Consider the following 12,724-nt stretch of genomic DNA (forward strand, 5'->3'; position numbering starts at 1 on the left):
ACAAAAGTTTTCTCTGCATACATTACTTTTTTTTCGACAAAATATCCTCCTCATAGGGAACAAATATTGATTTATTTACATCATTTTGCTTTCCTTTTATTTTCGGAGATACATTTAGAACTCTTTAACAGAGTTCTTCAAATGTATTGATTGCCCGTCTAAAGCTAACGTTCTAGTTTCATTTCTGGAGAGCGTCTGCATCACGTTGATGAAGAAGTTTTCAAGCGTCTGAAACTTTGGTGTCCACAGTCACACAATGTTCAGTACAAAGGAGTATTTGGAACGGAAAACTGGCCCTGATGGTGTGGACAGGTTTAATTACCTGCAAGCCCTTGTGACAGAATATCAGGATACCGAAGAGGGAGGTCAGTTTGGTCAGACGGTGTAGTGATGCGGTTTGTGTGGTTTACAAAATACATGTACAGTGAAACTGTATGTATTCAGGATTGACTGCTTGCGTGATATTCAAGTCAGATATATTATTGGGCACGGTACAAGTAAAATGTAAAAACTTGAAATTGTACTTAAAGTTGGCAAACTAATCTCAAATGTAACAAACAAGCAAACAATGTCTGTGATCAGAAATTTAAATGAATAAAATGTAAATAAATGTATTCATGTATGTCATTTGTATGCTGTTTTGCTAAACTTTTGTAACAAATTGTCAGTGCCAAAGATTTTTGATTTGCAGATTACAAGCAGCAAGTACTGGCAAACCTGGCGAATTTTGCGTACGATCCAATCAACTATGCCTTCATGCGTGAACTGAACATCTTGGACCTCTTTTTAGGTTGGTATATAAATATCTCTTCCTCCCTTTCCCCTCTCTCTTTATGTGTGTGTGTGTGTGTGTGTGTGTAAAGCACAAGAACCACCTTTGGAGGTAAAGCCAGACAAACAGGGGAGATATATTTTAGGCCCCCAAAAAAATTGTCTGTTTCTGTTAACATGGCTAAAAAAAATAGGGTCGGTAGGTAGGGATTTTTTATTTTTTTTAAATTTTTTTTTTTTTACCCCAAATGTAGACCAATAAAACTAACTTTAAAAATCGCGCAAAGAGACTGGATTCACTATACATAGAGACAAGACACTAAACACATTTACAAATCGTCAGCGGACTTTCGTTTTCACACGTTTTTGTTGTTCATTTTCTCACCCTGTCCTTTACCACCAAAAAAGAAAAAAAAAGTTTAGGGTCGGCGCCAAAATTTAGGGTTGGTCGGGTGACCAGAAACAGACATTTTTTTTTTTTTGGCCTTAGAGCAATTAAATTCAACAGCCCTATAAAAACTGCATAGAGCATACCAGGAGACAACAGCAGCCGGACCCCATCACAATCAGTTTTCTACAATTGACAGGTGTTTAACAGCCGACGTACACAAAACTTTTCAGAAATAACTCTGTCGGCTTTGTATTGGTTGTGGAAGAGTGAATATTCTTGCCAAAACCTCTGACAAACATGGAGGGGGGGCGATCACTAGCGAGGGGTGTGTTGAAAACGTGTGGACAGGAATCGTGTTTCTGACACTCCCCTCGCTAGTGATTGGCCCCTCCAATGTTTGGCAAGGGTATTCACTCTTCCACAACCTTTACAAACCCGACAGAGGTATTTTCGGAATTGGTCAATATGGGGGAAAAAACAGCGAAAACTAACCAACCGTCCAGCCAGCGGACCAACAAAACAGATCTGATAACACTTTTTCATATGACCTCATTCTGTATTATTGCAGATTCACTGGAGGAACAGGATGAAAAGCTGGTTGAGTTTGGACTTGGAGGGCTGTGCAATGCGTGTCTGGGTAAATTCCATTTTGCTTTCATTTTCTATGGGAACTCTGGCAGTATGTTAGTTGTAATGCTTGTATGGAGAAATTTATGGGACATTTTTGCCTGCAGAGGGAGGTATAACTTATAACAATAACAATTAAGTAGAAGTGCAATGCCAAGGCACTGCATACCCCCAGCGAAGAACAAATCCGCTCTCTCTCGCTCACACACACATTCACATACATACACACACACACACCAAGTCACACACACACACACACACACAAATACACTCACTCACTCATTCACACACAATATAGGCCCTACACACAAACTCATGCACATGCACATACACATTCTCTCTCTCTCTCTTACACAGACACACAAACACGCACGAATACATGCACGCACACACACATAAATAACCACATTCTCTCTCTCTCTCTATCTCTCACACACACACACACAAACACCCCAAGTCACACATGCACACACACACACACACTCACGCACTCACTCTCTCACACAAACTTCATACACACAAAACACACACCCATATGCACATATAGACAGACGGACATACACACCTTACAAACAAATACACACACATACACACATCCACTCTCTCTCTCTCTCTTACAAACAGACACGCACACATTTCAGGCCTGGGAATGAGTAAATGTGGTTTGGGCGTACTGACGGGCAAATGTTGCGTTTTAAGCATTTTTAAGGGCACACGGAGGCTCTTTTCTTACACAATTAGAAAAGGACTTCGTCGTATTTACTACGAAAGGTGTATCATTCCCAGGCCTGACATTTACATACGCACGCATGCACGCACGCACACACACACAGGCTCACACACACTCACACACACCCACACACAGTGACTCACACAAATCTCATACACACAAAACACACACTCATACGCAGACAGACATACACACCTTTACAAACAAACACACATGTATACACATTCATACACACACAAACATACACACAAACTCATGCACACACACACACACTCTCTCCCTCTCTCTTTCTTACAGACACACACACACACACACATATTTACATACACACGCACACACACACAGGCTCACACACACGTACACACATACACAGTGACTCACACAAATCTCATACACACAAAACACAAACTCATACGCACATAGACAGATGGACACCTTTACAAACAAACACACATACACACACAATCTCATGCACACACACACACTCTCTCTCTCTCTTTCTTACACACAAACACGCACACACACGCACACACACACACACACTCACACACACACGAGTACAGACTCATGCATGCGCGCACACACACACACACACACACATACACATACACACACACACAGTAACACTAACACATGTGCACAAAATGAACACACACACCGCGCGAGAGAGAAAGACTACAGGGAGGCATGACGTCATGATGCATTAATTGACGTCAAAGACTTTCGACTGTCACGTAATCTTCTTACGCGAGCTTTATCCATAGACTTGGAAACTACGGAATTTCTACCCGTCTAAAGCGGCCTTGGGTGGCGTTTGCTCAAAAAATGGGGGCGCCTATTGCACCCACCGCATTTGAGTTAGTATGTTCCCAATTTTTGGTGAACTTCCATCTTCAACTGTAGCCCCTGATCGGGCACAACGAATCCTTCTTTATCATGTATTATCGGTATGAACATTTCTCAAGTCGATTACAGTATAGCGTTGGTGGGATACCTCCAGCTTTGCTGGGATAAAAACACTTTATTGTCCATTTAAATGAATATATTAAAATGGAAAACTGCCTTCAACACGTCTAACCTGCCTGACATAGATCTATATAAAATTAGGACTGGGTGGCCGAGTGGTAACGCACTTGCGCTCGGAAGCGAGAGGTTGCGAGTTCGACCCTGGGTCAGGGCGTTAGCAATTTTCTCCCCCCTTTCCAAACCTAGGTGGTGGGTTCAAGTGCTAGTCTTTCGGATGAGGCGAAAAACCGAGGTCCCTTCGTGTACACTACATTGGGGTGTGCACGTTAAAGATCCCACGATTGACAAAAGGGTCTTTCCTGGCAAAATTGTATAGGCATAGATAAAAATGTCCACCAAAATACCCGTGTGACTTGGAATAATAGGCCGTGAAAAGTAGGATATGCGCCGAAATGGCTGCGATCTGCTGGCCGATGTGAATGCGTGATGTATTGTGTAAAAAAATTCCATCTCACACGGCATAAATAAATCCCTGCGCCTTGAATATGTGCGCGATATAAATTGCATAAAATAAAATAAAAAAATTAAAAAAATCCCTGCGCTTAGAACTGTACCCACGGAATGCGCGCGATATAAGCCTCATATTGATTGATTGATTGATAAAATTAGCAAAAGGTTGAACATAAGGTGCTTTTCAAGGTTTTGTTTGTGTACTTCTTGTTTTTTTAATCTATTTTGTACTTGTTCTAACCCAGTGTGGGGTGAATGTCTACACTTGTCTGTTAGTTGTCTTTGAAAATGCTCTGTTATGTGACTTGTCCGTTGTTGTCACCCCTTGGGTTTGACTTTCCAGCTACTTCTTTTTCTGTGCAGTATTTCAGGTACACATGTATGTGTAGTATGCAATGAATATTTTGTTTCTCTTGACAGATAAAGAAAACAAAGCACACATTCTGGAAAATGGTGGTGTGCCTTTGGTCATCAAGTGTTTATCCAGGTGGGTTGTCTGTGTGCATGGGTTTGTCTCTGCGGCACGATCTAAAAAAAAAAGGGGGGATCTTAATTAGCGCTGTAAATATATACATAGAACACAACAAGAGTAAGTGAGAGTTATGCAGAGCCAATCTTTCCTCAGTTATTTCCTGCATTTTGTCTCTTCACCGTCGACTTTCCGCCTCAAATTCATTAATGATTTTTATGAATCTGTTTTTGCATTTTGGTTTAAAACCATGTCTTTGAGCGTTTTCTTGTGTGCATGTGCCATGTAGGTCAAGATATTTGACTTGTGTCTTGTGTAAATTAATTGCAGTGCAAGTGAAGAAACAGTGATGTCTGCCATCACAACCCTCATGTACTTGGTCACACCACAGTCACAAGCTGGTGAGTTTGGTATTTTCTTTCATTTTAAAGCTTTTGTCAGCTAGAAGTCGCCCAGAAAGTGGCAGGGCCAAATCAGCAAAACGCTAGCTATGTGAACAGTCCCCGCGATTTTCAAACTCTCATCCAACTTATCAGCGACTTGAACTCAGTTAAGAGCTGTTGCACTTTTAAAAAATTGTGAGACTGTGTGACATTTTCAAGCAGTTTTGTTCAAAAAGTGTTTAACAGTCAGTTAAAATTGGCAAAGCCAACAACAATTTACTTGTGTCTAGATTCTGTTTTGCCTTATGCTCTCAGTACATGTGTGTTTGGTCTGAAGTTGCTAAGCTGATTTGTTTGTTGCTTTTGGCGATGGTGTTTTTACTTTGATGTTGTGTTTTCAGAAATCACGAGTCTGCCTGTTGTGGAGTGTATGCTGAGGTTTGCCGCCTGCCCCAACACCAGACTCAGCAACCTGGCAACAGTATTTCTTGAGGTATCTATTCTGCTAAATAAGTGTCTGCTCTGGTTTCAATAGTGTTACAAGAGAAACAGCGAGGTAGATATTTGTCTGCATAAAGACTACATAGTTGCACTCAAAAGTTTTCTGGAACCCTCTGGAACTGTCCCAGTAGAATATGCTTTTCTAGCCCAATCTCCTCATCCACCTTGAATGTTATGTACCGGTACTTACTAGATTAGGTTGCTGTGCAAGGCACTGTCAATTTTGCTTTCGCCTTTTGCTATATTGAATAAGAACTAAAGACGGCAGGTGAGGAGAACTAATGAACAAGATAACAGTAAAAACATACTTGCCAGAAACATGGACAATCAAACGTGAAAACATGTACCAGTATCGACCCAAGACAAAGACATGTTCTTATGTTTGATTGTCCATGTTTCGGGTGAGTACATTTTTATTGTTACCTTTTGCTAGACTAACAGGTTTTCTTTAATGTTTAGCTTTTTTTGTTTGAGTGGGTGCATGAACCTCACAGGACTATATGAAATCTTATCTTATCTTATGAATGCCAAAGCGAAGAGAGGATTGAAAGTAGTGTTTTCTGGTTTGCTGTGCACAGGACTACTGCAGCCAAGATCAGATACAGGCTGCACAAGAACTGCAACAGCAGATGAGCATCCAGCATGGACCAGCCCAGCCATCTGACGAAACGAGCCTTGATACATCTTGATAGACTCAAGCATCTGCTGAGGAAAACAGAACAGGGATTCATTGTTCCTTGCAGTATGTCACTGTGGATCTATCATCTCAGGCATCAAGGTTGAAGCTGCTTTCAACATTTGTGGTAGACACAAGCAGGGAGAAGGGTGCCCCGATGTTGTGTTTGAGGAGAGAGCTAGCAGGATGGAGCTACTATAATTGTCCACAGACTGTACTCCCATGACATCCAGCTGATAGAAAGATGTGAGGAGGGAACTAACAGTCGGACAAACTGTTTTGCCGCTGACATATGTTGGCACAGGCAAAGGATGAGCTTGAGAAGGTTAGAAGTTAACACACGGGCAGCGTTTTGTTGTTGTTTTACACTCTTCTAAGATTGTGAACTCTGCACACATGCTGTCTAAAAGGCTGTATTGATGAAGGAAGGACAGTAGTTTTGTTTCGAACTCCTTGGCTTATAACAATCAATAAATATAAGATGACATAATTTCGTGATGTGTGTATTATGTTGCTTTTGTGTGTATGTGTTAGTTTGTGTGTTAACTGTTGTGCTTGTGTGTTCACACAGTCACACACACACGCGTGTGTGTGCACATGTGTGTGCCAACCTGTGACCTGCATGAGAGAGGAAGAGAACAACGTTAACAGTGCATATTACAACATACTTTTATTCATTTCATCCTCACTTAAAACCAATTTTGATGTGTCCACAAAACGCACAAAAACGTCCCCAACATGCACAAACCTTCAATAATGCTGGACCCTTTGTGTGAAAAACTGGCTGCACTGCCTAAACACACACAAAAAACACTTCATACTTGATAATTACAGCAGATTCAATTTCTGTAAGGCTGGGAAGGAGCTAACAAAAAATTAATGTTAAACATTCAGGCCAAAAAGTTCACATGATTTTGAGCATCACTAGTAATGCTCTCTGTAGAACACTTTTCAAATTATATATATTCTTTAGAAAAAGTATGTTACTGATGTAGCACCATCAGTTAATTGACCAAAAGTTGATACAGAGTGACAAAGAATACACAGCTTCACAGTCTCATGAACACTCGCTGGTACTTGAGGTAAAACTGAAATAATAAACAGCACTTCAGCCTGACAAAACACTGCCACACCTTTCTAGAACACTTTTCATACAACCGACATTTAAAAACGTTCATACCTCACACCGACAGGACAAAATTCATCACTTTCCCTTCACAATACTATTTTTCCCCATTTCACAGAAGCCAGTCGACTCATGCGCATTGTACCTAAAATAAAATGTCCATGTCAAAGTGCTTTTGTACACTAAATATCCACATTATTTCTGCATCTGAAAGATAACTGCATATGAAGTCTCTCTCTCTTCCCTGTAGCTGAAGTTTCATGATGTTGCTGGGATAATGCCTGAATACCAGAGCTGCCAACTTAAGAGGTAACCAAGGAAAATAAGCACAAGTTCTGCCTTCTGGTGACTGCAAGTACAGTTGTAACTGCTCCCTTTTCTGCCCTCCAATTTAACATCCCCCCCCTGTCCAAAACCCAGTTTTTTTTCTTCAGATTTTGTGTTCATAACCTCTGCAAATTTACCCCCATTTTAAATTTAAGACTCCCTCCATTTTAAGACTCGATTCTCTCAGATTTGTTGAGGTCTTAAAATGCAGGTTCCACAAGACTTGGCCCTCTTTACGTTTCAGACATTGCAACCCTCACGTCTCTCACTTCGGACACCAACCACAGTTCCGCAGTGAAATGCTCTTGCCTAGATTTGGTGACGATAACTTCTGCAAGAATAGCTGGCATAGATACAGTATATGTTCATCAGCTCCATGCTGGCATAGATACAGTATATGTTCATCATCTCCATCTAATATCCAGTTCCGCAGTGAAACGCTTTTGCTTAAATGTGGTGAAAAAAAATTCAGCAAGAATAGCTGGCACAGATATAAAAGGATCATCTTCTCCATCTTAATGTCCATCGGCAGTGAAATGCTTTTGCTTAGATTTCGTGAAAATAACTTCTGCAAGAAAACTGGCACAGTTACAGTATATGCTCACCATTTCCATCTAATATTCTGTTCCGCATAAATTTGGTGAAAATAACTTCTGCAAGAATAACTGGCACAGATACAAAATGTTCATCATCTCCATCCAATTTTTTTCGCAGACAACTCAGTGTGTGTGTTCAGGTTTTGCCTGCACGCCCTTGAACTGTCCAATGAGGAGACGAACGTTGTCTTTGCCATCTAATGTCTGTCTGCATTTAACTCAGTGCATGCGCTCCAGTTTTGCCTGAACACCCTTGAACTTTCCGATGAGGAGACGACTGTTGGGGTCTGCGGTCATGGCTTGGAGCTCCACCAGATAGCTGGACACTGCGTCCAGACAGATCATGCTGAACCGCCGTCTGAAAAACAAGCACAAAATAAATTTATCACAAGTCCAGGTTGGCATATAATGCTGTAGGTAACTTTGAAAACCTGAATGGTTTTAACCGTAGATTCAGTATTTGCTGCAAAAACACTTCATAAGCATTGTCTTTTGTCCAAAGCTATTAATCAATCAGATTCAAGTAATGCTTGTTATTCTCGCAGATGCCAGGAGATTGGTTCTAATTTACTCTCACTTACTCTATTGAACACGGCGTATGCATTTAGAGCGCTTACCAACCTTTGTTTCTCAAAAACAAAGAAATCTGTGCTAAATTCACAATGACTGCGTGAAAGAGGTCTTGAATCCCTGAATGGTCATCATGTATATGTGCCTTGTGAGTTCATTCCTTTGACAGCAAAAAGGGAGAGTGACTTTTTCAGATCCAAAAAAAACTGGATGAAAAGAACTTCCTGTTTTTTTCTCTCTCCACATGTCTTAACATCCTAAAATATCTACACCCATAAGAGCAAAGAAGTGTACAGAGAGTTTCCCTTCGGAGAACTAAAATCTAGAGGCAAAAACAATATTCTTTTGAAATCGTGAGTGGTGACCCGTGGTATCTTGGCACAGGTAAAACATGGTACAGTGTGTGAAATGAAAATGAAGTGTGTCTCACCTGTCGGAGGGGGAGATGAGGGAGGGGTTGTCGGCCAGGTGAGAGAGGAGTGCGTTCAGCACGGTCAGCAGGTGGTAAGGTTTGCCCACTGTCTGCCAGAATGGATCCTGTCACGAAAATCATTCAGTTTCAGTGAAACAGGTGAGACATAGCTTGGCCAGACAGACATGTACATCCCTAGTTACACTACAGCAGGTGGTATGGTTTGCCGGACGGGCGCAGTGGCTTGGTGGTAAGATGTCGGCCTCCTAATCGGGAGGCCGTAAGTTCGAATCCCGGTCGCTGCCGCCTGGTGGGTTAAGAGTGGAGATTTGTTTGATCTCCCAGGTCAACTTATGTGCAGACCTGCTGGTGACTTAACCCCCTTCGTGTGTACACGCAAGCACAAGACCAAGTGCGCACGGAAAAGATCCTGTAATCCATGTCAGAGTTCGGTGAGTTATAGAAACACGAAAATACCCAGCATGCCTCCCCCGAAATCTGGGTATGCTGCCTGGCAGGGTAAAAACGGTCATACACGTAAAAATCCACTCGTGCTAAAACGTGAGTGAACGTGGGAGTTTCAGCCCATGAACGAAGAAGAAGGTAGGGTTTGCCCACTGTCTGCCAGAACGGGTCCTGCCACCACAAACATTCATCGTTGGTCAAACATGTGAGACATGGCATGATGAAACATGTGAGACATGGCATGATGAAACATGTGAGACATGGCATGATGAAACATGTGAGACACGGCATAATGAAACATGTGAGACACGGCATGATGAAACATGTGAGACACGGCATGATGAAACATGTGAGACACGGCATGATGAAACATGTGAGACACGGCATGATGAAACATGTGAGACACGGCATGATGAAACATGTGAGACACGGCATGATGAAACATGTGAGACACGGCATGATGAAACATGTGAGACATGGCATGATGAAACATGTGAGACATGGCATGATGAAACATGTGAGACATGGCATGATGAAACATGTGAGACATGGCATGATGAAACATGTGAGACAAGGCATGATGAAACATGTGAGACATGGCATGATGAAACATGTGAGACATGGCATGATGAAACATGTGAGACACGGCATGATGAAACATGTGAGACATGGCATGATGAAACATGTGAGACACGGCATGATGAAACATGTGAGACATGGCATGATGAAACATGTGAGACATGGCATGATGAAACATGTGAGACACGGCATAATGAAACATGTGAGACACGGCATGATGAAACAAGTGAGACACGGCATGATGAAACATGTGAGACATGGCATGATGAAACATGTGAGACATGGCATGATGAAACATGTGAGACACGGCATGATGAAACATGTGAGACACGGCATGATGAAACATGTGAGACACGGCATGATGAAACATGTGAGACATGGCATGATGAAACATGTGAGACATGGCATGATGAAACATGTGAGACACGGCATGATGAAACATGTGAGACACGGCATGATGAAACAAGTGAGACACGGCATGATGAAACATGTGAGACATGGCATGATGAAACATGTGAGACATGGCATGATGAAACATGTGAGACACGGCATGATGAAACATGGCATGATGAAACATGTGAGACATGGAATGATGAAACATGTGAGACATGGCATGATGAAACATGTGAGACACAGCATGATGAAACATGTGAGACATGGCATGATGAAACAAGTTCAGTGGTACTCCCCTTTTAATACCTTGCTTTTTTAGATTTTCTTTTCATAACCTCTGTAAAATTACCTGCATTTTAAGACTTCCTCCTTTTCAAGACCTAATTTCTCAGATTTTAGGTCTTAAAAGTGGGGGGGGGGGGGGGTGGGGTGGTGGTGTGTGTTTCCCCCGTACAGTAGATCCCTTGTTAAACTACAGGGCAGTACATGCTTCAATTCAACAAATTCAACTGGGTTAACATGTCATACTGTTCATCAGAGGTAACTGAAGCTGCTGTCAACAGTATGCCAGCAATAATTTTCCCTGTAAACACAATGTCACACGACACGCACACATACACTAAGCTTGTCTGCACACACACACACTAAACCTGGACAAACACACACACACCCTGCCTGTACACACACACACATATAAGCATTCACACATGCTCAAACCTCCCACTGACAAACAACGATCTTCACACCAATGCCCATAAAGAAGAGATCATACAAAACCACTGACCCGTGACTTGAAGAGGCGGTCATACAGCTCCAGAAGTTTGGCGGGCGGCACCCCGATGTTGAGCATGGCCAGAAAGACCCAGCGTTGGTTGAGGCCCATCTCACAGCTCCTCTGTTCCAGGTGACGAAGGATGAACGCTACAAACAGTTAAACAGGTTGTTTCGTGGTAAGTCAAAGGTCCAATAGTAACTCAAAATCACAATGACAAGAAGAGAGATTTGGCTGTCAAGACAAGCAACAGCATCTGCCAACCCTTAAGAAGCCTCAAGTGAAGCAGCTGAGATTTGTTTGTGAATATTCAGCATACCATATGGTGTTTTAGTTTAAGTGCAGCACTTTCTAACATTCCCACATGTGCATTTATGCCATCTTGCACAAGAATAAACATTTTTAATAGTTTCATGAGAATGGGAAACAGCAAACATAAGAAACTGCAGTGATGCCTGTGAAGGTATTACAGTGCAGTTTGCATCGTAATACAGTACTCACCCACAGGGAAGTATCGCTCGGCAGACACATAGTTCTTCATGATGGCCACCAGACGTTCACTGATACCCGCCAGGTGGTCGCCCCCACGAATACCTCCTGCTACTGACAGCTCTGGGAACAAAAACATGAGCAATGTTATCATGACAATATGGGCCTTCTTGTTTTCACATGGTTGCAATTTGTTTCAAAAGCACAGTTCTTCATAATGGTTACTAGGCACAGAACCAGAGAGAGAGAATGAGAGGGAGAAAGAGAGAAGAGAGCGAGAGAAAGAGACCGAGAGAGCACAAATGACATGGCACTAAGATATGCAGTTGAGTCAAGGCAGGGTGTGTCTGGGTAGGTAAGCAAACGAAAGTGTAAAAGAAACAAGCGCTCACCTCTGGTGATGATTTTTTTGCCAGAAGTTTTGACCACTGTCGTAATGTAAGAGAGAGAGAGAGAGAGAGAGAGAGAGGATTCAAGAAACAAGCTCTCACCTTTGTTGATGATGTTCTGCCAGAGGTTCTCGATGAGAGCGCTGTCGAAGAGCCCAGCACAGTACACGATGGCCAGCTTGCACTCCCACAGGTCAAAGCGGTCAGCAAACTCTTCGTACAACTGTCCGACAATCAAGTGTGGTCAGTTTAAAGAGAGATGCAGCTAGAGTTAACAGTGTACAGTGTAACCGCGGTGTTCAAAAAATGTCACTGCAAAGCTCATGTACACAAATATTACAGAGAGAGAGAGAGTGTGTGTGAGAGCAATTAATTGTGTGTGTGTGTGTGTGTGTGTGTGTGTGTGTGTGTGTGTGTGTGTGTGTGTGTGTGTGTGTGTGTGTGTGTGCGTGCAAGCGTTTGTTTGTGCATGCATGCATGTGTGCATGTTTGTGTGTGTGTGTGTGTATGTATGCATGTGACATAAAAGTGTCAACCAAATCAGACCAGAGGGCTTACACAAAGTTATCAAATGTCAGAACT

At 42.2% G+C, this 12,724-nt stretch overlaps 2 protein-coding genes across 2 annotated transcripts in view; one reads left to right on the forward strand and one right to left on the reverse strand.

Annotated features, from left to right (window-relative positions):
• Window positions 1-94: 94 nt before the first annotated feature.
• On the forward strand, window positions 95-6,514 carry LOC138967278 (armadillo repeat-containing protein 7-like). Its single transcript, XM_070339811.1, has 7 exons — window positions 95-365; window positions 692-790; window positions 1,731-1,799; window positions 4,416-4,482; window positions 4,795-4,865; window positions 5,249-5,340; window positions 5,927-6,514. Exons 1-7 carry the CDS (start codon window positions 257-259, stop codon window positions 6,035-6,037), a joined length of 618 nt encoding a protein of 205 aa, XP_070195912.1. The 5' UTR covers window positions 95-256; the 3' UTR covers window positions 6,038-6,514.
• A 154-nt stretch (window positions 6,515-6,668) lies between these two features.
• LOC138967258 (nuclear pore complex protein Nup155-like) overlaps window positions 6,669-12,724 on the reverse strand; it is a 56,106-nt gene continuing 50,050 nt past the window's right edge. Inside the window, exons 30-34 of the mRNA XM_070339780.1 lie at window positions 12,245-12,365; window positions 11,766-11,876; window positions 11,277-11,413; window positions 9,074-9,180; window positions 6,669-8,431 (exon numbers count right to left, since the gene is read on the reverse strand). Coding sequence (XP_070195881.1) covers window positions 8,293-8,431; window positions 9,074-9,180; window positions 11,277-11,413; window positions 11,766-11,876; window positions 12,245-12,365 — 615 coding nt within the window. The 3' untranslated portion in view covers window positions 6,669-8,292. The remainder of the gene's footprint in view (window positions 8,432-9,073; window positions 9,181-11,276; window positions 11,414-11,765; window positions 11,877-12,244; window positions 12,366-12,724) is intronic.

Source organism: Littorina saxatilis, linkage group LG5, assembly GCF_037325665.1.
Source record: "Littorina saxatilis isolate snail1 linkage group LG5, US_GU_Lsax_2.0, whole genome shotgun sequence".
NCBI classification, from domain to species: domain Eukaryota; kingdom Metazoa; phylum Mollusca; class Gastropoda; order Littorinimorpha; family Littorinidae; genus Littorina; species Littorina saxatilis.